Source organism: Eumetopias jubatus, unplaced genomic scaffold (genome assembly GCF_037043125.1).
Source record: "Eumetopias jubatus isolate StellerSeaLion01/CBP00866 unplaced genomic scaffold, mEumJub1_p1.0 scaffold_9, whole genome shotgun sequence".
Lineage (NCBI taxonomy): Eukaryota > Metazoa > Chordata > Mammalia > Carnivora > Otariidae > Eumetopias > Eumetopias jubatus.
In genome coordinates this window covers 10,036,199-10,063,973 of record NW_028274815.1, presented here as the reverse complement: position 1 = coordinate 10,063,973, position 27,775 = coordinate 10,036,199, and the positions used below count along the sequence as shown (strand labels likewise).

The 27,775-nt window shown below is 49.7% G+C and overlaps 1 protein-coding gene across 1 annotated transcript; it reads right to left on the bottom strand.

Moving 5' to 3' along the window:
• On the bottom strand, positions 1-25,866 carry TRIB2 (tribbles pseudokinase 2). Its single transcript, XM_028099543.2, has 3 exons — positions 24,243-25,866; positions 19,199-19,491; positions 1-2,487 (listed from the first exon to the last, which is right to left on the bottom strand). Exons 1-3 carry the CDS (start codon positions 24,510-24,512, stop codon positions 2,019-2,021), a joined length of 1,032 nt encoding a protein of 343 aa, XP_027955344.1. The 5' UTR covers positions 24,513-25,866; the 3' UTR covers positions 1-2,018.
• Positions 25,867-27,775: the final 1,909 nt, after the last annotated feature.

Genomic DNA, 27,775 nt, shown 5'->3' with positions numbered 1-27,775 from the left:
TTTTAGTTAAATACGCACAATTTTATTGATTGAAGAGATTAGGACAAAAACATTAAACCAAATACAGGACAAAGCACCAGAGGCCATAGATTCCCACCATGCACATCACCAGTCTTTCCTCCTATGGGGTACTGAAAAGATAGGGGCCGGGGAAGAAAAAACGGGTCCTTCTTGACACAGCACCATCTTCAGAATGTATAACAAAAAACAAAAAAACAACAAACAACAAACAAAAAAACCCAAAACCAAAAAACTCTCTCCTTTGTATCTTCCATTATCAAAATAGAATCAGGGGCAAATCCATGGCCGCCTTGTCTCCTGACTATGAACGGTTAAGCCGCCCTCCTGGGAATGTGAAGGCTGGGCTCCTGCTGAGCAGGCATAAAGCATCCAAGATCTGCACACACATGCCACATACTATAATGAAGCACAGATTCAAGTAACATTTACATACTAGAGTCCACGTGTTACCTACCCAAAAACATGACCATTTCACAAAACGCATACAGGCAGTAAAATCCAAACAACTGAGGTACTGGAAACACAAATATTTATGCCAAAAGAGTTCTGTATCATACAGCAAATAGAAAAGCCATAATAAAAAACAAAAACAAAAACAAAAACAAACATTTGCCACTCGAAATCAAATAAAGCTATCTAGAAAAGCCAAACAAAAGGTTATTTCAGGGACAGAAATACTCAAACAAGAAAAAATATATAGATGTTAACTACAGCATGTAACATGTCATCCCAAGTCAACCCGTAATTGAAGTACTGGCTTAATACATCACAATGTGACATTTTCCTTAATAAATAGAAGAATTCTTGAAAATACAAAGGTGCGTATTGGGATAAGAGAGAGCTGTTTTTATTTATATCATCCTAGCTTCCAGCTGATTTTTCTTGCCGCTTGTCTCTACCGAGGGTTTTTGTCCAAACCAGAGGGCCTTCCAAGCCAAAAGGATCATTCTTCCTAAAGAAAAGGAAATAGCTGCCCTGTATTTCATACATGTGGGACAACCTGCTTGGTTTCACCAGTTTCCAATAAAACAAAAACAAAAGGTGTAGCTGAGACCAGAGTGTCAGAAAAGCTTCAGACTCCAAGCACCTCCCATGATCTCACCCCGTTGCCCCCATCCCAGCAGAGAGGACCCCCAATGAGGCAGCCCTCATCGTTCGAAGGAAAAAAAATTCGGGAGTGAATTTCTCTTTTCCTTTCCCTTCCTTTTTTTTTCTTTTCTTTCTTTAAACTACGATAGCAGTTAATGCATCTAGAAGTTTGACTTCTAATAGCTTCCTGTCACAAACCCATGGACACAGAACAGAATAGCTTGTTAAAGGACAGATTTTTTTTTTTTCCCCTTCAGGGAGCAAAGCATCAACATGTTATTTCCTGACCAGGATATTAAATAGTTTATTTAGAAGAAATGAGTTGAAAAGAGCAATTAAGGAGACACAAACTGGACTTCTATTTTCTTTTAGCTTAGCACCCAGGTTTCTGGTCAGTCTGTGTGCACCGAATTTTTTTTTTTTTTTAATGAACCGCATTAAGTATCAGGTGGTTGTCTTGTTTAAAAAGAAAAAAAAAAAATCCTTGGCCAATTGTACCTTCCCTGAATCGTGACAAGAAGTTAAAAGCTAACAGTGCGATGCCAAGATGTGTGTTTGAGGCAGAGAGTTTTGATTCTGTCGGGATCTGCAACTATTTTGGGACAAATGAAAAGTGGGGTAGGCAGAAGCAGCCCAACTGATGGGGGTGGTCTCCAGGGGGCTATGTCAGGGAAGAGAAGCTCCAGGGGCACCTGCCCTGCTGAACCAACCCCAGACTCCCACCCCGCATCTCTCGCCCCCATGCTACATGTTCAGTCAGCTCCTTGAAGGTTCTCCTTCTTTGAACCGAGAAACTTGAGTGTCAGTGTCTTTCTTGCTACCAAGCCAGGCGATACGTGTCCCCTGGAAGGACTCTCCACTGCCCTCTCTCGCTCCTGGTACCTACTAAGTCTCTGTGGGGCACAAGCTCAGTTAAAGAAAGGGTCCAAGTTCTCTTCCATGTTGACATCCGGCACCAGCTGATCAGACACTTCCTTAGCACCATATCCTGAATTCGAGACGCTAAAATCTGTAGAAAACCAAGGATGGTCCAGAATTTCCTGCGAGGTCAGCCGCTCTGAGGGCTCCCGCCGCAGGATGCTTCGGATGAGGCACTTGGCCTTGGGCGAGAGAGTCTCTGGAATGTTGAACTGGCCACGCCGGATCTTGCTGAAGAGGGAACTGGGCTCAATGTCATGGAAAGGGTACCGCCCCACCAACATGGTGTAGAGCATCACTCCCAGGCTCCACACATCAGCTGCTTTGCCTGAGTAGCTGCCACTGGTGTTCAAGATCTCTGGGCTCACGTAAGCAGGGCAGCCGTGCTTGTCAGAGAGGGAGTCATCATCTCCCCGAAGAATGTATGCATCTTCCAGGCTTTCCAGCTTGACCCGAGTTCTGCAAGAGAGAGGAGAGCGTGAGCTCCTACGGGCACGCCGAGGCACATGAACCCCATCACTGTATCACAGCCCCTGCTTTAGTATTTCCAAGACCACGCATGCACTCATTCATTCATTCAACCAGCCAAACATGACTTACTGAGTGCCTCCTAGGTGCCAGACACTGTTCCAGGGTGGGGGGCCCAGGAGTGAGTAAGACCGACAGGGAATTTGCACGATGCTTAAGATCTACTGGGGTGAACCCACACCTCCAGCAGGTAAACAGACCATAAATGACATCATCATCTCCCCCACGTCAGTGATGACGGAATAGGAGATTCGTACTATTCTCAGACACATGTAGGTCGTGATGCGGACCCACAGGATTTGAACTCAGATCCAACCCACTGGGAAGCCCCCAGAAGCTCTGTCGCCAACTTCTGGCAAGCTTCTGGCTGACATGATGTAACAGTCTGAAAGGACTTTTTACCCAATGGCATCTTGGCTTTATAACACCACAGTCCTTTTGTTAGACGTGGAAGATTTGATGATTCCATTTTCCAGATAAAAACATCAAGGCTCAAGGAGTTTGAGTAATCTGTCTAATGCCTTTTAGCTGGGAAACAGAGAAGACTTGGTCCCACACCTTCCTTAAGGAAGTCAACCTGCTGCTCCTTCCCCACTACCAAGCTGCCTTTCTTTCGGACACAGGCAGAGCTGGGGAATGTTCGAGCAGGTATGCATTGCCATAAGCCCTTCCGAGGCTGACATCTTCATAGCAAGCCCATCTTCTTTCCAAGATTTACCATTGAACTTGACTCCTGTCTGGCCCATCACACTCCCAGGGGCTGGTCCTTGACCTGATGCTTATCTGACTTAGTTACCTCTATCTTCTACCTGTGCCAACACGTACACACATGCACATATGTGAGTCTGATTTCTCACATGTGTGCAGGGGTGTGTGTGTCAATCTTCCCCTTGCCCTTTAAGGACGACGGAGCCGGCTGACAGGTTCCAGGATGCCTCCTGGCTGCACTCATGAACAGAGGCGGAGAAATCCCACATTGAATTCTGAGTCCCTGGGGCCCAGCACCCTTCTTTATACAGTAGAGCTTGACACGACCATTGGGCATAAAATAAGCGCTTGGTAAATACTTTTGGAGATAAGTTAAATTCTTAAAATTAACTATACTAATTTGCAGCGAAGAAAGCTGAGGACCAGCACACAAAATGACTTGCTCAAGACTGACAGCTGTCCCCCACCTGGTGCCAGAATCTTCTAGACTTCCTTCGCTCAGGGGGACTCCCAGGAATCCTGTTTCCCTGTTCTGCCATTCCTTGAGGGGAAAACTAGGTATTGCGACCTTCCAGGGCTTAAAATGGAAATCCTCTTCCTGTTCTCCTGGCCAGAACGCTCTAACAGCAGAGTTCTCGGAGCTGTTAAACCCCATAGACTTAGTCCCGTTCCATCCCACAAATGAAGGCTTGCCACAAAGGTGACCTGGGCCAAGGGAGGAGGGGCCGGAGTGAGGGGTCAGGGCCTCACAGATGGTGCCTGCAAGGGCCTACAAGGTCACGATTATTCACACCAGTGGGCTCCTTTGTCTCAAAAGTGCACATCATAGTTTGTACCCTGTTGTCCCGAGGGGTGACGAGGCTCCAATGGGGGGAGAACAGGAAAGTGCTTGGAGAAACCACACTGGGGCCATTTGCCTAAATCAGAGCTTGTGACTCAGGTCCATACGCTGCTTTCCTCCTCCTCCTTCGGGCTACAGGCCTTAGCCTTAGTCTCAGCCTGCTCTGAAAAGAGCAACCACCATGGCTACTCAGGGAGCCACAGAAGGAAGGTGAGGTTCAAGTTAATCAAGTTAGCTCTCTATAACAAGAAAATCGGACGAAAGTCTGGGTTGATTCTGAGATCTCATATTTGGACTACAGAAGTTTCAAAGACTAAGGAGTAACTACTCCCTTGTATTCATTTCTGCCAGTGAGCAATAAATGGTGGTAGTCTCTGGAAAAGGTGCTGGGCAGGGAGCTCCAAGAGCAGATTCCAGGCCAGACTACATCTCTCATCTGTTGTGTGGCTGTGGGGAGGTCACTCAACCTCTCTGTTTCTCAGACTTAAAGAGGAGCGTTGGACGAGGCTGTCTTCTTTTTAATTTTATTTTTTATGATGGTACCATATATATAAAATTTATCATTGTATCCATTTTTAACTGTACACTTCAGAGGCATTAAGTACATTCCCACTGTTGGGCATCCATCTGGACAAGACAGTCTGAAAGTCTCTGCCAGTTTTAACATTCTGGGATTCTGTAATATATAGCAACATGTCTTCTTTACCCGCTCACCCAAATTCTACTATAACCTGTAGCACACACGTTCTTCTCCCCCTTCAGCTAACGATCTACAGACGCAGGAAGGGTCTAGATATGCTCACCTGGAACTGGGCTGATGGAAAGCAAATCCTGTTCTTCCTGTTGCTCTTTCTAACCAAAGGCAGTAGGTGGGGGGGACCCACACCAGCTTCCCTAGATGTTCTAATTGGAGGTGAGTCAGGGAAACCCAAGAGGGCGGAGGGGAGGGGGCGCACACAATGGGGCCAAGCGGGTTCTCTCAACAGCTTCCTTTGCCCGACCCTCACCGGCAGCAGTCTCAGGAGCTGGCCAGCTTCCTGGCCTCCAGGGTCACTGTCACGGCAGCAGGATAGTGACAGGGATAACTATAGCTGTGGCAACTGTAACTAGCCGTGGGACAGGGACAGTCCGGTGGAAGGAGCACCCGACGTGGAATCTGGTTGGGAGCTGGGCTCCCCGCCACAGCCCACCAGCTCCTGCATGCGGGGCTAACATCTTCCCCGCGGCTGCAGGGTGAGCCCCGGGCCTCCTGACCACACCTGCAGCCCCACTTCCTCTCTGCTCCAGCCGTTCCCTGATCCTCAAACACACCGACCACCCACCACAGTCCTCCCTGGGGCCTCCGTGCAGGTTCTCTCCCAGCCTCTGCCCAGAACGTCTTCCCCCGGATACGGGGATGGCTCATTCCCGCTCACTTCTTTCAGGTCTCTGCTCAAATGAGCTTCACGAAAGAGTCCTTGCCTGACCATCCTATATAGGGGGGCACCCCACGCCCAGTCCTCTCCTGCCCTCCGCGGCCACCCGTAATACTATGCATCTGTATTTGTATGGTCATGCATTTATACTCTGTATTATTCCCTTGGTCACTGCAGGGCGATCGCCTCATTCCCACCTCCAGGAGCTCGGGAGCAGGTGGCTGAGGTCGCTCTGTATGTAGAGAACATCACCTGTGCTGACTGCTGTTTCTCCAGCACTGAGACTAGTAGCGGCCCCCCAGCAGACACTCAGTCTGAGAGGGAAAGGGGCAGTCACACCATTAACCCCTCGGAGCTTCAGTGTGCCCATCTTTAAGGGAACAACAGCCCCGCTCTGCCTCCCTCGCCAGGATTAAGTGGATGTCAGACGAAGTATCCATGGGGAAACAGGCTTTGTAAATTCCGATACCTCAGTCCCTGGCGGGGGTTAGGGAGGGCGTGGATGTGCCTCCGGAGACCTGAGCTGCTGCTAGCTCAGCCCTTACGGGGGACAGATGTCACCACCTCAAGCTCCTGATGCTAAACCACATCTGAAGCCCTCTTCCATTCTTACCTCCCTCCAGGCCACAGCCCTACACTGTGACTCTCACCTTACCCCTGTGACCCACCCCCCCTCCCCAGGTGGCAGGGACCCTACTTCCAGCCTGACCCCCTACTGGAAGGGTTCGATCTCGTCAATTAATGCCCTTCCTGGCGTTCACCTCTTCCGTCCTCCCTCCCCCCAAAGCCTCGGGGGCTGCGCAAATACCCAGTGGACCCGGGAGTGCAGGGGAAAGTGCACCAGACCTGCTGCGGGCAGTCGGCCGCCCCGGAGCTGACCCACCTGCCACGTCAGCCTCCTCCCTTCCGAAGCCAGACTCCAGGTGGGGCGAGTCTGGATCTGCTCATCACATCCGGCTCAGCGCGTGCTGTGCCAGATTTGCCCCACATTTACCAGGCCAGCTCCGTCTTGAAGTCAGAGACCCGTGTTCCGACTCTGGCTCTGAAAATTACTAAGTACCAAAGAGAAAGCACCATCTATATATCTAGAAAGGTGCTAGGTATCGACAGAGATTTCCCCTTTAAAGTTTATAAAATCCACGTCCAAGGCAGGAATTATCCCTTTATGTGGACACGGAGCCTGATGCTCGGAAAGGGTGAGTAAGCCCCTATGGCTAGTGAGGCCAGTCAGGGGCTGAGCGCCCATCCCTCCCTGGGCTCCAAGCAGCCAGCCCGCAGGCCTGGCCCACCCACCTGAGAAGGGGGTGCAGGAAACCACAGCTGGGGTGTCCCCATCGATGAGGCCTCCTCAAAGTGGGGAGCATACATGCTCCCAGGGTCAGGGAGAGCCAGCCCATGGGGCAGGAACCCGTTCCTCCCATGGAGCAGCACAGACATCCCGGGCAGGCGAGGAGAAAATAAAAAGAGAAGCCGGGAGGAAGTGCATGCTTCTGACCCTGCTTCCTGCTCGGAACATCCTGAACTTGTTTGTATCACTCCTAGGCAAGGGTCAAGGCAAGTGGTCGGGATTATGTCTTTAAACAAGGACCTTCCGGGGTGCACGCATGGCAGGAACCCGAGGCCGTGCTCCAGTCCCAGTGCCGGTCCCCGTGGACTTGCTGGACAATTGCAGGGACCCTCAGAAGGTCCCCGGGGCTTGGTTCCCGCTCTGGGGAGCACGTTGCCTCTGTCTGCTCTGGAGAGCGTGGGGGCGGGGGGCGCCTGGCAGAGCACCTGCTCGTGTCAGCATGGGACCATATGAACGAAAAGTCTTTGAACTTCTGCTGTCCCCTGAACAGTCTGGGTATTATGTATTCCCAGGCAAAGGAAACTGATTTTTGTTAACAATCCCTAAGGGCATCGGTGGTCCTAGTAATTCAAATGTCCCACTAATCATTAGGGCATTGAAACTAGGAATAAGGACATGACAACTAACATCCACCTTCTCGGGTTTTTGTTGAGGATTGAAACAATGAAACAATGCAAGCACAATCTCTACCAAGTGGCCGAGCATAGGAAATCTGCAAAAACTGATGGCAACTCTAACTGATATTAGTAAGATAAGGCCCCCACCCTCAAGCCCAGAGCCTAGAGGAAAAGACAGATGAGCACATCCAAGTGGATGTGAATTCTGTGCCCATGTTCCTTCCCAGGCACTTTGCACTTATTTCCCACCCAGCCCCCCGGAATGTTCTCCCCCTGCCCCCAAATGTGCCTAGCTCATTCTGCTCACTTCACTCGGTCCTGACGAAGGCAATCAGTGGGCTTTGTGGAGGTGGTGGGAATAAAGACGGTACACGAAGAACAGAGATTCCTGAAAGGGACAAGGGAGGGCTGGTGGAGAATTTCTGTTACCAAAAAGCTATGAATGACAGCGGTTATCCCTGCAGCTTCTTGGAGGAAAGAGCCATTAGCCTGGGGCGGGATTGACTTGGCCAAGAAGCTGCACCCTGCATGCATTTTGCAACCTGTCCCTGGCATAGGCAGGAACCAGCCTGCTTTGCTTTAACTTCTGAATGAAAAAAGCTTACGCGGGGGCAGCCTGTGGACTTGGCACCATGCCTGGTGCCATCAGATTCCCCAGCCAGGTGAGGAAGCCAGGACCAGCAGGATGCGCTTCTATTCCTGCCTCCCAGGGGCAGCATGTAGCATAGGCCGTCGAAGTCCCGGTGCCCCTCCCCCTCCCAGCAGAGGCCCACGAGGCTCCCTCTGGGCCCCTGGGCCGCCAGAGCAGTGTGACCACGGGCCCCTTCGGCCTCAGTTTCCCTTCTGTAAAACGAGAACATGGCCTGAAAAGGGCTCTCCTAGCTTCAAACTTCCTGAGCTTCAGTCTCCTTTAACCTGAAACTATAGGAACCGCAACACTTCTCCTACGACACCCTGGTCATAATGTATATAATAGCGACAGTAGCAACAAGAGCAGCCATGAATTCAACACCTACTATGTGCTGGGACTTGCTCAGTCGATATCTCTATTTCTCATAACAAAACAGAAAGGCAAATATTACGATACGTGCCAACTTCCTACAAAATAAGGAAACTGAGGCATAGAGGCTGGAAGGTCCCAAGCCACGTATGGGGTACCTGAAAAAACTCAGCTCTGAGTCCACATCAGGAGGATCGTCATGCTGGTGTCATCTCCAAAATACATCCTGGCACCAGCATCACAGGTTTACTCAGTGTTAAAAACAGAATCTGTGAAAGCAAGATTCTGGGTTTCTGGAGACAAACATGGCCCCGGGTTTATTTAGCACAGACAAAACCCTGGCATCCATGACCTAACTGCTGGAGCTCATGAGCTGGATAGAGGTGGCAGGACCTGCCCATTGGCTAGAAGAAGACACTGAGGTACAAAGAGGTGACCTGTCCAAGGCCACCTTGCAAATGACTGGCAGAGCTGGGATTCAAAAGCCGGTTTTCAACCTCCAAATTAGTGCACCATCCAAAACATCAAACAGGGCCTACCCCAGCAAATCATGCTCTGCTTTGAAACCTTTAAACACCGCCCTGGGCTTCTGCAGCAGGAAGAGATCAGGACAGGGTGGGCCAGGGTGGGGCTGGGCTGGGAGTTCAGCCAGACCAAGTGGGCCTGGCTGGGACGGGAAGTCCGGTGGCCTGAGGTCAGTGGAATTCGAGAAGTCACTGAAGGCCATTCCACAGGGTGGGTCCAAGCAGGAGAAGGGTCAAGTGAGAAAGGTCAGCCACTGCCAGGTCTGGCCTTGTTCTGCCCGATACCGCAAAGCTACCCTTGGCTATCAGTTCCGTTGTATGAGCAAGGGGCCCCCTGGGGGTTCCCGTGGGGGGAACAGGATTGTCCCAGCACCCTACATTGCATCCAGCTGACCTGACAGCCACCACTGGGACTCGACAAATAAACGAAGCTAAACTCTGCCAAATAAATCGTCGCTGTAATTCTCTGTTTCCTGTGTGCAGAGACTTTTTTCCAGTAGTTGCCTCTGCGAGGCACTGATATGCCGGGTCCTGTAGATGCAGTGAACAGACCTGACACCCAGGTCAAGCTCCTTCCACATCAGCAGGAGAGCAGCAGGTGACCCTCAGGGAAACACTTCAGCTCAGGGTGAGGGAAGTCTCCAGGGATGGGGCTGGCTGGTTCTACCAGGTGCTGTGTCCTCTCACGCTGCCCCATCACGACAGAAAGGCCTGTGTTGTCTGTGCCCTGACTCATCGTGGCTCCGGGACAGCAGGAAACCATCCCACCTCCCACCTCCTAGGCCTTCGCACTGCAGGAAAGCACCCCTCGAGCGCAGCCTGCATCTCCACAGGGACAGACCGGGCAGGAAGGCAGGGCAGTTCCGGACCCCTCCTCAGGACTCTTCACCTCTTGCCCCTCTGCATGAAGGCCTGGTCCCAAAGGATCCCCTGACCCCGAGTCAGTTGATTCAGCTTCTCAGAGAAGCTTCTGCAGGCAACGTACCGCTGCTCCAAGGGCCCACCCAGCCTGGATTCTTCGAGGAAGAAGAGCCAGGTGCACCCCGAGGTGCTGCTCCCCCCTTGCTGCTTAGGTGGACTCAGAGTCCAGAACATTCCTACCCATGCACCATTGGCAGGGCAGGAGGGCGGCTCAGGCCGGTCCCCGTGACCCCAGAGACCCCGCGAGCACTGGGAACAGCGGTGCAGCACTAGGCCAGACAGGGATTCCACCTGGCAGAGTCCTAAACTGGGGCTCACCCAGATGGCCCAGGCACATACCACACACGTTCCGTCAGCCAGAAAATCTGGGCTCTTGCTCTGGGTCACACCACCAACATGTTCTAGAACTTTGGAGAAAGACATTTCTACCCCATTTCTTCATCTGTAAAGATCAAAGGGTTGAGTTTAATTCTGCCTCTTACCCACCCCTCCTTGATCCCATTGCTTGGGTCCTGGTTCAGCCTCAGCATCCTGAAGTTGATACCCCTGCCCAGGCCATCCTGCACATACACTTCCAGAATCACGACCAGACCCCGTCCCATCCTGTCTCAAAAACAAAACAAAACAAAACAAAAAACCCTTCAATGGCTCCTCCTGGATTTCAGGTCAAGTTCAAGGTCATGGGCATGCATCCAGGCCCTAGGCCTTTTCTTCCCTCTTCATTCTCATCTCTGATCCCCCACAGTGCTCTCCACTAGCATGCCCCTCCCTGCCCAGGGCTCATTCGTGTCTCTTGGCCTTTCCTCACACTTTCTGAACATCCTTCTGCTTCACTCAGACCAACCCGAGAAGGAGCCCATCTCCTCCTGACACGCTCATTCTCTACACCCCATTCTGCCATTAGGACATTTTCTTCCTGCTCCCAGAGAGTTCTCTAATGCACACCCATTCTCTGTAACGTGGTATGAAAAATAACCATTACACTATGTCTTCCACTAGAAAAGGATTCTCCAGAGGTGATTCTCGTATTCTCAATACCTTCTGCCGAACGCAGCACATAATAGATGCTTAATAAATATTTGCAACATAGTGTGGATCCCATGTCGAAGTTGCCCCTGGCTGCAACATGCTGCCTAGAGTTCAGGGTATCTGGGCATGATTCTGCTTAAGAACTGCACTCTCTCAAGTCCAAAGAAATTTCAAATAGGCTTGACTCTATTTCATGCTTTAGAGAAACTCCCGAGAGTCCCGGATAAAGGGCATTTAAAATGTGTTTCCATCCACTGCCCTCTGCCATCAATATATCTAGGGGATTTTTCTTATAATATTTATGCCTCCAGAGCAGCATAAGGGGCTACTCACACACCCATTTAGTCAACTGCCAGACATTCACGAAGTATTTACAAGGCTAGCCCTGTGCTAGGTAGGGAAGACAGAAAGAGAATCGGACCCCACTTTACAGTTCCGCAGAGAAAACAAAACCCACTCCATAAAACGGAAACACAGGACATCACAGGACTGCCCGTGGGGCTGGTTAACTGGTGGCCTATGACCCCTCAGAGAAAAGGAAGTACTGAGCTTCAGTACTCAGTGCTGATGAGGTCCTCCTGGTGTTCAAATTGTTGCCCAATTGCATGAGAAAATTCCTTCTATGGATCGGACACAAGGGGTGGTATTTTACCTGGTGTCTATTTCCTAGAGCCAGAGTGGTATTTGAGGACCTCGGCACGGGACTCCAGTGTCCTGGGCGCAGACCCCCAGGTCTGCCAATGATTAGCTGTGAGGCCCTGAGCCTCAACTTCCTCATCCATAACATGGTGATAATAGCACTAGTTTACTCACTGGTTTTAAACTGGTTGATGTAAATACAGTAGTTAAGCAGGATTAAATCAGTTCCTTTAAGTGTTGTAGTTAGAACAGGGCCTGGTCCATGGTGGAAGCCAGATAATATTTCACTGAAATGTAAGTCCCGTGAGGGAAGGGTTCCATCTCATCGGGTACTACAGTAAACGCAGCGTGCCTAGAACAGTGCCTGGCACATGACAGATGCTCAATACTATTTGTCGAATAAATAAATGAATCTCCAGGTTGTTGGGTGATGAGGGCCAAAGCCAACAGCTGATCATCAAGAGCAGTCATGACAGGTACCTTTTTAAGGCTCTGCAGTGCAGCAGGCACCCTGCTGGATACTCTAAGTTCATGATCTCTGACCCATGTCAGAGAAGGTAGGCCAAGGTCAAATGGCTCAGTGAAGGAGTAAGAGATCCCACTGCTGTGCCCTTGGTTCTGCTTGCCCAGGGTCTCAGTCTAGCCCATCAGCTAATTTATTAAGCACAAACAGTAAACAGCTCGGCCAGAAATCCTATTTCTAAGCAAAGAACCCTGAGGATGCTCTCCATTCTGTGATTAGGGAAGTCCTTCATAAATGAAAATAACCCCACCACAGACATTGATAACAGTGTCTTAAATAAATGTCACTTCTGCATAAATCATTAAATCAAAATGGGAACGATGGGTTAATTTCTCATTCGGTGCAGAACACTGAAGGAGCTCTTTTTGAAAAGGTGTCTACGTGGGAGAGTTATACATTTTAGTCTTCCAGGGCTCCCACTCTGGGCAATGTCCTAGAGGCCAACGATCTGTACTTACTCCCACTTCTCTCATTCTGTCGTTGAGAATCCGATCACAAATGCATACACTCAATGACGGAGATCTTCATTCATTCAATGCCACTGTGTTCCCGCAGCAGGGACCACGAGACAGCCTCTGTCCCCAAGAAGCATCCAGCCCAGAAGGAGTTGAGGCATGAGGACAGTCGAGGGATGCATGTGGACATTCGAGTAGAGGGGAGACTATAAGTGTGCTATGGGAGGGGGGTCACCTACCCACCCCGGGAGAAGTGGGGGAACAAGCCTCCCCCAAGGGCTGGCAGTGCCGGAAACACAGAGAAGTGGTCAACATAAAGAAGGGAATTCCAGGAGCTCTGTCTCCTTCAAAGCAAAAAGGTCAGGTCTTTTGCTAAAATACAATGAGCCTACAACTTCATATGAATCGCTATTGACGAAAGAAGGCAGGGTCTGTTCTCCAGTCTGGGCTCTCTATTTTGTTAGATATTAAAGCCTCAATGGAGGCTGAAGATCTACAAGAAGAGCCAGTACAGAAACTAATCCGAGGAGAGAGAGAAGGTGTACAGACCTCAGCTGGTGGGAGGAGGGAAAAGGCCTCCACCACACCGGAGACGCAGGTCCCGTGCCTGGGCAGATGGCGGCAGGTGACGCTGAGAGGCCCAGGGCTGCTGGGTCCAGCCTTCCTCCTGCAGAAGCAGGCACTGTTCAGCTTCCACAAAGCAGAGGAAATGCAACTTGTGACGTCAAGAGATAAAAATCTTCTAACCAAAGAAGAAACACATACAGAGGCATGTTTCTCAATTCACAGGGGGTTATTTCTGTGCAGGGAAATGTCAACACTGAATCGAGGTTAGGGGCAGGGGGTAGGGGGCAGCGGGCAGGGGACAGGGGACAGGGGACTGGGGGGGGTGGTGGCGAGGAGCCTGGTCCCAAGGGAGAAGAGAAAGCAAACTGGCCAAACAGGGGCCGCTGTAGGAACACTGGCTTGCTCCCAGGGCAGCCTGAGGTTGCACCTGCTTCCTGGGCTCTTCACATCCTGACTCAGCAAGCTGCCCTATGTCACCCGGAGGGCCAGAGACTACGTGTATATGAGGTGAAGACGGCGGGAGCTACCACTTGTCCGTGGCTGATTACGCGCCAAGCTCTGGGTTCACCTGCATTCATTCATTTAGTTTCATGAGGAAAGTCTTCTGGATATTTCCACTCTGCAGATGAGGTAATCTGGACAAAAGAGGTTATGCAACTTGTCAAGATTAAGTTTGCTAATCAGTGCAGGAGCAGGGACTAGACTCCAGACAGTGACTCTTCCTCCACACGGGAGTAACGGGTCTTCTCCCAAAGCTCAGGCCTTCCCTTAGAGGCTCAAAGTGAAACTGGGGGCCTCCTGGAAGATCTGCTGGCCAGGCAGATCAGCCCACTACCACAGCAGGGAGGGGGAGGCTGCGGGACCTGGGCATTGCCCTCTATCAGATTCAGGGCCCCCTCCTACACACGGCCCCTCCCACTCTACAGCCCACCTCTGATTTTACTACAGGAACAAACTGTGGATGCAAAGGGTGTGTCCACGCTGAGTACAATCAGGGTAGGGGTTTAACTTCCTCAGAAAGAAGAAAAAAAAAATCACCTTAGTTCTACTCTGCAGAAACATCCCAGGGATGGAGAAGCAGCAGTGCAAGGCTGAGAACACTGGGGCCAGTCCAGGCCCGGGAAGCGGGGTCCTTCGCTCCCTGCATGCGCCTGGTGTCCGCCTTCCCCTGTGTACATCTGGTCGACCTTCTGGCCTTTCTGAGCCTGGTGCTTGCCCTGTCAATCACCCTTCTAGCACTGATCCAATATTGCAGTTAAACAAGAAAGGAAGATGTGCCTTAAATCTGAACCCTCACATCACAAGAATTCCACTCTTCATGAAATGGCTGCCCAAGAGGTGGAGCACATTCTCCAAGAGCCTCCAGCACCCTGGGAATGGCTGGTCGAAAATGGCACCACTTTATCAATGACTTTAGGACCGGCGGGCTATAGTGAGCACCTGCCCCACCCTGTACACCTCTGGATCATTCACTGGGCTCTCACAACCACCCACAGGGATGCAGTCCTAATTTCTGCCGGGAGGAATCTGCAGCTCAGAGGCATTAAAGGACTCATCCAAGACCAGGTAGCTAATGAGGGGTAGAGACAGAATCCGAATCTAGAACCCAGATCAAAATAAAAGGGAAGCAAAGGAATCAGCAGTGCTACTAATTCAACACAGAGGCAGAAGGCACACTGGCATCAGGCCCTCACGTAACATGGGGTGTCATGCGTGTATCATGTCTTCACGCTGCTCATGGGAAACTGGACTGATGGACCTGATCGTTCTCCCAAAAACACATTCATGGGTGGTCAGGATTCAGTTACAGATGGTCCAGTATCGGAAATCCATGCATAAAGAGTCAGCACACGGGCTGGTCTCATTCTGAACCTGGTGGGGCTCAGCCAACTTCACTATATAATGCTTTCACCTTCAGTTCCTTGCAAGAGCATCAGACATAAAGATGCACATCCCTGAGAGAGAGAAGACCATGCACAAAAGAGTGGTCTGGTGATGTGAAGCTTAATAAAGTAGTACTTCCAAAAGCCTCTTCTGTGTCTCCCCTCCTCCAAAAAACCAATGCATAAAGGGCCAGAAAACAGACACAGACTCCATCCTTCAACGTTTCAAAAGCCTTTCAAATTCAACCCATTGTTTTCTCACCCGCTGGGTGTTGTCAGGAGAGACACAGACTCTAGTCCTATTGAAATACCTATTGACGAGGTCTTGCTGATTAGAATGGATGGTGGGGGCTGCCAGCCCAGTGAGGTCCCAGACTGCTGTCCCCCTCAAAACACAGGCAGGTTCCTTCCCGCAAGCCACTGTGTGCACCAACAAAGAGAAACTGCCACGAAACTCAACGGCTGCAGGGACACACGGAGGGAGAAATACTCTGAGTGACAACACCAGAGCCTCCTACTCTGAAATCAAGAGGTTCTAAGGCAAAACAACAAGGAGGAAGGTTACAAGGCATTATTCCTCTTTCACAAAAACTTGACAGATGGCTGGGGAAAAAGTTCCTCTCAGCTACTGATGAGAACATTTGGAATGTCCTTGAAAATGAGAGTGACCTTCTCAGAGCTGCCCAGACAGAGACACTTGTCATGCTAAGAACAGCCAAGTCCTCCGGGACTTCAGCGTGGTCGGGGAGCAGGGAAAGAGCTCTGGACTGAAATGGTAGGATTTCCAGGCCGGCTCCCTCGGCATGCAGGCTGTATGACCGTAAGCAAGGTCGCGTAACTCCTGTGCAACCCAGTCACCTCGCCCATCAGATGAGGAGCTATCATTCTCCCTGCTGGTCCCCGCAGGGAGGCAGGGCTGCATGGGCTCAGGTGCCGTCAGACATGCCGGGGACAGATGATGAGCAGCTTCCTCCCTGTCACTGATGCTTCCTTTTTCAGAAGGAAAATGCTCTCTAAAGTTAAAAAGGATTTCACTTTGACATGCTTACTCCAGTGAAGTGTTATGGTTTCACATTCATACGGGATACTTCTATCTAGATCTTTCTAGAAAGGGTCATGCTCTTTTGCAAAAGTCAAACACAGCTCCAAACTCAGTGCCAGAGACTCACAGTCCTTGTGTTGGAAGCCTCCGACATCTTGGGATTTCTTCTCTAAGCCCTGGGACATCAAGGATTTCAGCTTTGCCACCATCTACTCCTGGGCACTCTTAACTTCCCATAAAGGACAAGACAGGCCTGGAGGAAAAGGCCTTCAACAGCAAATGTGAGGTCTGACTCAGCCCCTTATTTGCTTCTAGCTAACTGTGGGCACTGGGGCCGGCACCCTCACCTCTAGGGTTCTGATTCCAGGCAGCAACAGGAGAAAACTGAAAGATGGGCCCTCTGGAGACCCTAGAGTTCACTTGTGCTCCCGTGTTCTGTGACCTAAGGATGTCCACCCTACTATGACTCACTTCATAAATATGTATTTACCATGTGTGTGCTATCCCTGGACGCACCACCCCGTATACTCACTGGTGCCTGAAATTCCTCTCGAAAGAGACACAATTGAAGGGGACGTTTAAAAACTTGGATCCCCGTGAGGGAGGGCATTCATCGCCCTTACTCCCTCTGGCAGGCAAATGAATTTCTTGAGAGCTGATTTAATAGAGAGTATGTCCTTACTTCTGCTCTTTCTTATCTAGAACTCTGAGACCTCACACAAGATTTTGGAGTCCTCCTCCATGAAATGAATATGATGATACCCACCCTACCCCCATTTGCAGAGAGAATTAAGTAAGGTCAACAATAACCTAATAATAAGACCTTAAAGTAGTCCCAAACAATCACCTCTTATTTTTGTAGTTCGAGTTATTACATTTCCAAGAAAAGTGGAATGCAGGAGGAAAGAAAGTATCTTTGTCAGTATTCTGCTGGGGGTCAGGTATATATTTAACTTCCAGTGAGAATATTCAAAGAAGCACATACCTGATGTTATAACTCAGAAAGACCTTAGAACCAATAAGACAGAGCCAGGACAATAAAAGGATAAGAAACTTGAGGCCAGGAGGAAGGGACCAAACTAAGAGGTCACAGAGGATATTAAAGGTGAAACCAGAGTAATAACCCCTGAGTCTCCAGGCTCCAAGGGCAGATGCATCTGAGCTGAAGAAGAGAATATGTGTCACCCCACACTCGAGATCTTAGAATAGCTCCCTCTTCTTCCATTTGTTAGTAAGGGTCAAAACCATGCACTATCAAAAACCAGGCTATTAGCTGCCACGAATGCCTAAGATACCTGTTTATGGGGAAAAAATATGGAACAGTAACCAATCTCTGTGGCCAGTGGCCCTCGGCACTTTGTATGCTCAGCTGCATTATAAATTGTCATCAGGGGCACCTGGGTGGCTCAGTCATTAAGCGTCTGCCTTCAGCTCTCAGGTCATGATCCCAGGGTCCTGGGATCGAGCCCCGCATCGGGCTCCCTGCTCCTCGGGAAGCCTGCTTCTCCCTCTCCCACTCCCCCTGCTTGTGCTCCTGCTCTCGCGATCTCTCTCTCTGTCAAATAAATAAATAAAATCTTTAAAAAAATATATATATATATATAAATTGTCATCAAATTATTCCACTTGCATTAAGTAAACACAGGCCCTTTACCTTTGCTAATCCCGAAATGCTTCCCAGACATTTACCTCCCAATTAGCTGTAACCATAAAATGAAAAAAAACCAAAGCAGACACCACTAGATCTTATTATATATCTTTTCTATAGGACATCAACAGACTTCCCTAAGCAATAGCCTAAAGCATCACAGGCCATTGGATACATGGCACAGTAACCTGTAGGTAGAAAGGGTTGATAGCCAGTTCTTCATCTGACACAAAAAAGATACTCCAGGTTAAAAAAAAAAAAAAAATACTCCAGATATGTTTGTTGAGTGAATGAATGAATGGCATGCACCAGCTTTGTACTCAAATGGGCCTTAATAGCTTTGTGACCACGGACCTCCACTTCACCAACCACCTCCCTAGGAGGAGTCGAGGATGCCCAAGGCTGTCGTGGTAATTCCACGACCCACGTGGGTAGAAACTCTAGAACAATCTTTGGAATAGTCAGCAATGAATATAAATCACTTGCCTCCACCCCTCTAAAAAAGCACATTCTTCAAAAGAAAAAGAGTGGCTCGAAAGAGTTTTACAAGAGAAGTCAGCTGGAAGAGAAAGCAGGCCCCAGTGGGTTTGCTCAACAGAATGTCATGAGTGAGTAGAAGAACCATGAATGGAACCCAGATGCCCAGTGTCCTGCCCAGCTGTGTCCTACAATAACCCAGACCTTCACATTGCTGTGTATATGTATTGGCACCTCCCTTACCTGCAACGCCGGTCCTTCCCACACTGTCTGTAACATACTCATCTTTCAAGTGAGCTCCAAAAGCACCTCTCCCATAAAAACTTTCTTGACTTCCAAGTCCTAGTTAGAGCGGACATCCCAGCCCCCGGGTCCCATCTGACCCTGTATATAGTCTGCATTCAGGGCTTGGAACATTCCTTTGTAGGTGAGTTGACTAGTTAATGCATCCTGATATTCACAGTACTGAGAAATGTGAGTAATACACACGCACTTTAGCCATACATACACGTACACTTAGGAAACATCTATTGAGTGAAGGAATGAATGAATGAATTAGAAATCAGTGATGACAGGCACTGAGTGTTCCAAAGGTAGGATTATTTCAAAAGCAAAATCATGCCTTACTCACACTGAAAATGCCACACAGGCTTGCAGCCATCTTCAAAGTTCACAAAACAAACAAACAAAAAAACACCTAATCACCAGGTCACAGACAATCCTGGCACCCGACCTCCGAGCATTCATTAACGCTGCTGGAGTAGTGGCAACTTAGTTTCCCGGGGCACTTAAAACATCACAATATTCATTCACCTCCTTCTGTCTGCTCACCCTTCCTTCTCGCCTGGATGGCAGGCAGCAAAAAAAAAAAAAAAAAAAAAAAAAAAAACCAACAACAACAAAAAAACAAAACAAAACAACCGTCCATTCCAACCTCTCAAGCAAGAATGCTCCCGAGCAGCCCGTCAGAGTATGCTACGGGCTCTGGACAGGAATGACACTCACCTTTCTTCGTCCTTAAAGATGAATTTCCGCAGTTTCAGATCCCGCAGCACCAGCCCCCCATCGTGGCAGTGGGCCACAGCCGAGGCGATCTGGTAGAACAGTCTGGCCGCCTCCTCCTCCCTCAGCTTCTTGCAGGTGCGGACGAACGAATGCATGTCCCCATAGCTTCGCTCAAAGAACACGTAGGCTTTGGTCTCCCCCAGGATAATTTCGGTGATTTGGTTGATGTTGCTGTGCGCAGCCAGGCAAAAGCACGGGGCCAGGGATTCCTGGTAGCAGCTGATATCAAACACCTAAGACAGGATTCACAAGACCAAGAATCAGGGGTGCCTCTTAAACCACGGAACCACAGGCTTTTGAGAGACAGAAGGCAGACCGAACCTGGACCCAGACCACACTGGCCCTGCCTGCTCCCAGCTGTGTAACGTTGAACAAGCTGCTTGACCTCTCTGAGCTTCCAAATCTTTATGATGTGTAAAATGGGCAAAGGACCCTTGACTCACAGTGTTGGGAGGATTATTTGACAACATGGAGGTAAAAGCGCTTTGCAAGACGTAACACGGTACACAAATGGTTAAGTCGGATTACCTTTTTCTCTCTACTCCAACTACCTGTTTAAAAAAGAACTAAAGCAAAATCTGAAAGTGACCCACCCCAGGCTACGCAGACAAAGCCTTATTTTCCTTCCAAAAAAAAAACAGAACAGAAGCGGGCATCACCACACAACCACAGCGATTGTATACAATATATTTTATGCAATTGTGTTATACAGCACTCTACAACATATTGGCCATTAACAGAGCAAATATGCAGACTTCGCCTTAAGGTCCTCCAATTCAATACCTTCATTTTCCAGATGTGGATATCGAGGCTCAGAGAACAAGTCAAATCGAGCCCCAGCGGCAGAGCTAAGAAATAGGGCACACAGTCCTTAATAGGAAAGAAAGCAGATACAATTCTCAAGTCCCTCCACACCATCTAGCTCAATGAATCAGTTATGCAATGATTTTCTATGAATCAAAATTAGCCTGTGAAATGCCACCTCATTGTGGGGTTATTTAAAAAGAAAATCCATCCTCAATACCTTTTTGAAACCATCCTAAGAGGAATTAACACTACAGAGAATCTTTGAGGTCATAAGAAAAAAAAAAAAAAAAAAAAGCTTTCATTCATTTCAAGACCTCCACTAAATCAGGAATACAAATCCCTGGGTTTGGAATGTGGTTTTACTATCTGCCTGGGAATGTAGGCACATGACTCCCTTCTGTGCCTGCATGAGTGAGGGGCAGGCGTGAGGTGCTTTGCTGGAAAGCACTGCAGGCCAAGAAGGCTCCAGCAACAAACCCTTAAATGGTCCCCGTGCACCACCATTTAGCTTCTTAAATCTTTTTCATTAGTGAGAACATCCTCTCCCTGATCCTCATTTTGCAGCGTGGCCTAGAAATCACCCAACTGAGGCTCCTCTAATCCTGGCTTGGCCACCAATAATCTGGATAAGATGGATAAAGCACTCAGGGTCACTGGGCCTCCCTCCTCTTCCTGACCTGGAGACGTTGATTTAGAACTCTGTTGACCTTTTTGGGTCCGGATCCCACGTGAGAACCTGATAAAAGCTTTGTCCCCTCTAGCTGACAATGCCCATTCTCCAACGCACGCACAATACTGGATTCATTTTCAGGGGATTCACAGGCCTTCGGAAACCCATCCAGGGACACAGGCTGCCATTTAAGATCCACAACTGAAGTTAAGTCGCCCTTCGGTTCAAAAACCAAAAGAAGTCTGTGAGTCAAACAAGGATAGTAAGAACCTCAGGAGGGCTGGTGCTAACCCAGGGCGAGGAAGCAAAGTAACGTTGTGAATGAACCATAATGAGGCATCTCAGGAAGGCAGTACAGCTGCTAGAATTTAAGAATGAATACTTCAACGTCTCCAGAGACCACAAATCACACCCTGATACTGTCAAATGATGACCCACGAGCAGTGACCTCAGAGGTCCGTTCAATTAGGAATCTGAAATGCCTGAGTCAACTTTAACACCCAGGCTGCGGGCAGCAGAAACCTAGGAAAGCCTCAAAAATTTCAGAGAGTAATAAACGTTTTGCAGTGGCTAATGTAAACACTCCGTGTTATATAACGGGGGTGGGGGGGCTGGGGGGGGATGGGTTCTGAAGCTGGAGGCTGCAGGCTCGGTCTCTCCAGTGCTTGTGGAGTTACGATGGTTTATCATATACTTCCTCCTTCAAGTTGCATTTTTAAAAAACTAAAAGGTGATTTTTGCTCAGCACCTTCAGTCAGTTACCCCGTCCCACTGATGAAAAACTGAACGGACACAGAAATTTAAAAAAACAAAAACAAAAACAAAAAAACAACATATTCATGGCAGCTTCAAGAAATAGCCAATACCCTCTGTAGGAGATCAAATTCCAAGATGGTGGACAGAGTATGAAAAATAAAGCAAATACTTCTCTTCTCCCAAATGGGTAGGTACCAAACTTTTAGTAGCAGCTATCAGAGGCATTTAAGGGGGTTGGACTGGTATTTAAACCATCACCTTCAAATGCAAAATCAAGCCATAAGCCTGGCTGCCACCTTCTTTTAAATGTTTAATTTGGAGCCTAAGTTATATAATGTGACAGCTGAGATAAGGCAGGAAGATTAGGCCATCATTAGTAGCATTTGCAAAAAAAAAAAAAAAAAAAACCCAAAACCAAGTGCCCATTTTGCCAAGATAGTAATTATGTCAATGTGCATAGTAGCTACCAGCATTTCCATGAAAATAATAAGGTAAAGACCCCCCTAAAGCTGCCTTCCTTCATTTGCCTAGCTTACAGTGGGCTCAGGGAGACAATAAACAGGCTTGATTATTTTGGTTAAATGACCCCAAATGGTATCCTGGAGCATTCTCTCGTGACAATTCTCTATAGGAATGGCATCTTTACATTTGATCTGTTTTTGCAAAGACTTTTTCCTTGGGTCAACATAGAGCTAGGAGACATGAACTCTATATTGAGACATCAAAAGGAACTTGATTCAATGTGTAGATTTCACAGTGCCTTGCAGTAAGCTGAGTTCACACTGTGTATCTGAGGGTAGCTCAAAGAAGCAGCCTTATAAAAACCACTTGGAGCTTCCTAGGATATACACAGCTATGCTTGCATAAAAAGTCACCCATGTCACCTCTGGTAAAAAGGCAGGAAAACAGGCTGCTGTGTCTTAAAGGGATGACCTCTGCCAAGCAGAACAATGATACTGCACTTAAATCCACTTGCAGCCCCACAGTAATTGGTGAGGGCTGATTCAATCTTTGCAATAACTAAACCAGCAGATTAAGTACAGTTTCAGGCCAAAGAGCACGTCTATGAATGACACGGTAAGGTCAGCCCAAAGTGAAATATGTCTTGAAGAATCTGGAGGGAGAAAGAAAGAGCAGGGGCAAGTCACCTCTGCCTTTAAACAAAGAAATAACAGCAAGATGCTCCTGCAGAATTTGAAGGCAGAGTCCCTCTACTTAAAAGCATCTCCAGCCTTTGAAAAATATTAAAATGCTGTACCGAAGTTGAGCAAAAGGAGTGAACACACTGCTGGGCGATTGTGCATATTTCATAGGAGAGTGGCAGCTCTGTGGAATTCATTCATTTCAAAGGATGACTCCCCTATTGTGCAACCTTGTAGGTCTTCTGAGAATTCAATCCAGCTCTGAATAGCCTACTGAATTTTGGTTAACCGGGCACAGTTGCTCTGGGTCTCAATAACTTGGGAGAAGTTGCAAAATACCAAATGCTCAGTACAAGCAGAGAGCTATATTTGAAGAGTCTCTGATTTCCCCCTGAGATCTGTACTGAGCAATTCCAAAACTGATTGAAGACCTCCACAAAACGCATATTTACAATGAAAGACTCCAGTCCCCCACAAAATAAAGCAATCTGTGGTTAATGGTAAAAAGTGTGATGTATTATTTGTAGCACAGCTGTACAGAGTGCCCATTTCAAAGACAGCAGAGGTCCTCACTCCTCACTAGCCCCTTACCCCTCCCCCAAGAAAAACCAAGAATGACCAAATGTAAAATTGACAATGAATTCTTGATCTATGTCCAGTTGCCTGGGTATCCCCTATGCTCTACTCTATTCCTCTTTTTTTTTTTTTTTTTTTTGCAACTGTTCTCATCCCCTTGTCTGGAGTGCACACACACAAAGACACACAGACACACCAGTTGGGGGTCAAAGACAAAAAGGAAACTGAAGTGCCCATCTCTATATTAGCGCTGTGAATCCCTGGGGCTCCAAACGCCGGCCTGTAAACCATACTGGCAAAGGTGTGTGTTGGGGGTGGGGGGCGCGAGGGGGTGTTCGGGCACGGAAGTCTGGAGATGAGAAGAAACGAGACAAGAGAGGAGGACCCAAAGGACTCACTTTCCTACACCCAAAGGTGCGCTGGTGGCTTTGATTTCCACCCCCAATACCTTATTGCAAGGCTGCAAGGAGCAGAGAGCTCTTTGTAAACTCCTTCCCCGCGCTGGGCCCCTGGCTCAGCCAGAGGGGACACCTTTGTGTGTCTCTTTTAAAGGGCACCTTCCAAACAAAGGTTTAACACCTGCACGCTTCTCAGAACAATGGCTGCAAAAGGAACCCAGTCATCAGTGCCTTAAAATTAGTGGGGGATTCCCTACTTCACGGTGGAAGGGGAGGGGGCTAGACACAAGGAGAAACCCCTTGGGCAGCGGGACCCGGCCTAGAGCTGAGGCGCTCCACGAGCCTTTGGGAGCACGCGTGTTCGTGGCCCCCGCGCAGTCCCGCCGCCCTTCCCAACCCCGGGCTCTCCCCAAAACGCCCCCGCCGCAGCCCGCCCCATTGTCTGCAACGCTCTAAAAACTTCGCAACTAGTCGAACGTGAACAAATAAATAAACCCATTTAACGAGGCCACGGATAATTATCCCGCGAGTCTCCCTCCTCCAGGCTCCGCAGCTTGGCGACCTCCCGCCCCCTCCAAACGGCCGGGGAATCTTTTTAAAAGACAAAAAGCAAAAACAAACCCCGAGCTCTTTACCTTGCACACCAGCTCCTCCCCACTGTGCAGATGCACGGCACGAAAAACGTGGTCTCCCTCCAGAGGTTCCAACAATAAGTATTTCCCGATGCAAGAAACGCAATGCGACAAGTTCGGAGTCTCGGGCGGGCTCGGGGAGCCGAGGTTCGGGCTGAAACTCTGGCTGGGTTCGGCGGACCTTATAGACGACAACTCTTCGAAATCCTGGGTTTTGTTCCGCGATCTCCCATATCTTGCTATTGTGATGGGGGTAGACCTGTGTATGTTCATGAGTGTGGGGATCGCACTCGGCAAACAAAAAACCCGCTGGAGAGATGAGTCGCTGGCGAGTGCGGCTGCAGGCGCCTCCGTGCCACGGATTTTAAAAGGGAACGAGAGGGGAGGGGACGGGAAGGGGGCTACGCGGAGAAAGAGTTAGAAGCCCCCAAATGGGCGCCGCCGGGCACCTCGTCTGCTCCGAGCCCGGCTCCCGGGGGTGCTCAGTCGGCAGTAACTCGGGTCCTTTTGTTACCCCAAAGCAGCCAGCGATTTGCAGAATCTCCGCACTTTTAGTTTCTCTCTCTCTTTCTCTTTCCAACGTGGATCTAGACGAGTAACCGGACTGCTAAGGTGGGGAGCTGCAGCGCCAGGTCTCCCGAAGCGATCCCCACGCAGCCTTCCGAATCGCAGACGGGGCGGAGGAGCCCTGCTGTAGTTTGTGCAATCTTCGAGGAGCGCACGGCAGCAGCTTGGTCTCAACGCGTTAGAAACCAAACAAAAAGAAAAAGGAAATAAGCACGGGTCTACCGGCTCGCGCCGCACGGCAGACAGAATCCGCGCTGCACCCCTTTTTTTGGTGGAAAGGGTGGGGGGCGTGGAAGGGGGGGCGCCGGCGAGGGTAGTTACCTACGTTTTAACTGTAGATGGCGTCTGAGGCTTTTCCAAGATCGCAAGAGCTCTCCAAAATTTAAACAAACAGACAAAAAAAAAAAGAAGAAGAAAAAGAATAGCAAGGGAGCATTTAACTTAGAGCGGTCACCGCTGCCAACAAAAGACTGCAAAAGCCGGGCACAGAGTTGCGGCGCCGGCTGGGCGCAGGTACCGCGACAAAGCCCGGGTTGATCCGCCGGGCGGAGGTCAGCACAGGCTCATGCTGTCGCAGCTCGCTCGTGCTCCAGATCGTCCTCCGAATAAAGCGAGAAGTGCGGGTACGGACGAGGGTAGATCAATGGTCTCCGATTCCCCCGGCACGAGCTTCCGGGCGGGAGGGGGGGGAATCCTCCGGGCGCTGGAAGGGGGATGCGCCCCCAGCCAACCTGCGGCGTTCCTTTCCCGCTGGATAACTGGATCTTGCCTTGGAATAATTTACAACCACTCCGTCTCCCCCGACCCTAAACCCAAATTGCCCGCTGGGGTTTGTTTTGGAGAAAATTGATGCCTTTTCTTCTTCGTCTTTTATTTATTTATTTTTCTTTCTTCCGCAGAGGTAAGAATGTGTATTTAAAATTGAAGGGGATGGCCGATGGTGCCCGAGGCCAATCCCCGAGCTCAGCACGCCCGCAACTCCCGGCGAGGCGGTATTAATAGTTACTTACGTGGCCGGGGATCTCGGAGCGAGCGGGGCCCTGTGTGCGCGTGTGTGCGCGCGCGCGCCTCGCTCGCGCTCCGTCTCCCCATTCAATGTCACCGACACATTTCCACGGAGCCTCCGCCCCCTCCGCCCCCTCCCCCCCTCCGCGGCACCCGCGACTGGCTCAGCACAGGGCCGGCCCCGCCCTACCCCCGCCCGGGCCCCCCTCATTGAGCCGGGCGCCCATCAATCAGCCCCGCCGCTGCCAGTCCTCGGGCGGCTCCCCGCGCCCGCCGGCCGCTGCCACTACCATTGCAGCTCTCGGCCCCGACGCGGGCGCCGGCCTCACGGCTCCCCGGCTCGGCAACAGTGCCATATCCTTCCGCGGCCCCGGGCTGGGAGAAAGCGACCCCGCAACGGAGGGGGAGGGTCGCGGGGCCGCCGCAGGCGGTGCTCAGTGTACTTCTGCGTACCTAGTTGCTCTTGCTGGCGCTTTTCCCCGGAAAGCCAGGCATCCTGAGAGCATCAGGCCACCGCGCTTCGGTTGCACCTCTGAGCCAGGAGCTGTTCCCTGCTGGTGATCGCTTGCATCAGTGGTGCTGCATGTAGTTTCAAAAATTAGTTTCATTATCTTTCCCCAACACCCTAGTCCCCATTTAAAAAGAAAACAGTTGCTTGCTTTGGGTTGGTGTCACCCTGGTGTCACCACCTCCCTACCCCTCCACTCTCCACCACCGAGGCTTTGAGTGTTTTCAGCTTGAAGACACCTTTTGACTCAGACCGAATTTAATCACTAATTCTTCCCCTCTCGGGGCAGTGCCCAGAGGGCCTTGGTGGCCCAGTGAAACAGACACCTGCATCCAAGGGCTCTTGGCTCCCACCGGAGTGCGGGGCTGAACAAGATCTCTTCTGTTAGCCACCCCTGGCCCCAGCACACACAAGTACAGCAAAGGCATTCAACATTGAGAATCAGGCGCAGTTTTACCGCCCGCCCCTCCCTGCCAATTATTCCCAACGTTCTAGGGAGGCTCCAGTCCTCTGGCTCCGGCAGAAACACAGCAAAGGGCTTGAACTCCTTCAGAGGTTTGTAACTCAAGTCTTAACCTAGTGTATCTTGGGAAACCAGAAGCAATGTGGTTGGGGGATGAACATCTAAAAAAAAAAAAAAAAAAAGCAAGAAGCAATGTGGTTGGGGGATGAACATCTAAAAAAAAAAAAAAAAAAAGCAAGGGACTGGGAAAGGTGAATTTAAAAGTCTCTTGGAGCCCTCTGAGCTTCTATATGGACATATGCATATTTTCTAATGCAGGAGGGAAGGGGGCCATACAATTTATTTTTCACAGTAGGACTGTTCTGAGTAGAAAGGGGACCTATTTATAATTATGCACAACTGAGTTACTCTAGTGATAAAAAGTTCCTGGGAAATTGGCCAGAGAGGACACTGACTATATAGGAGGCCACCACAGGGCCAGAGTTTGAAAAGAAGGTCAAGAAGTGGCCTCATGGGTCCTGGTACCTCTCACCATCTTAGTGTTGGCAAACCTGCCTAGGACTTGGTCCCTGGCCCCAGGGGAATTCACAGGTTCCCCCACGACTATCACCATGACTGCTAAGCAGAGTCCTTTAATCCAGTTCTGTCCCCTGAAGATACTCAAGTGTTTGTGCTGTTCTCAGGAGCAGCCTGAAGTAGCCTCTGCGGATGGATCAGAAAGACACTGGCCTCCTCTGTTCAGTGGCCACCAAGAGTGCTTTATAACTAGGGGTTGGGAGGCGTTGTCCCAGCCCCGTCTGGGCCTCCAATTTTAAATGAAAATTGAGTCAAGACTTTTTTCCTCCCTGGGTCCCTGTTTCTTCAACTGTAAAATGAGAAGCATAACACCCGCCCTGCTCAGCTCACGTGATTGCTTTAGAATTACATTTTCAATTCCAGGAAATCTATGCAGGCTTACTATAAGCCAGGCCCTGTGCGGGTTGTTAAGGACCC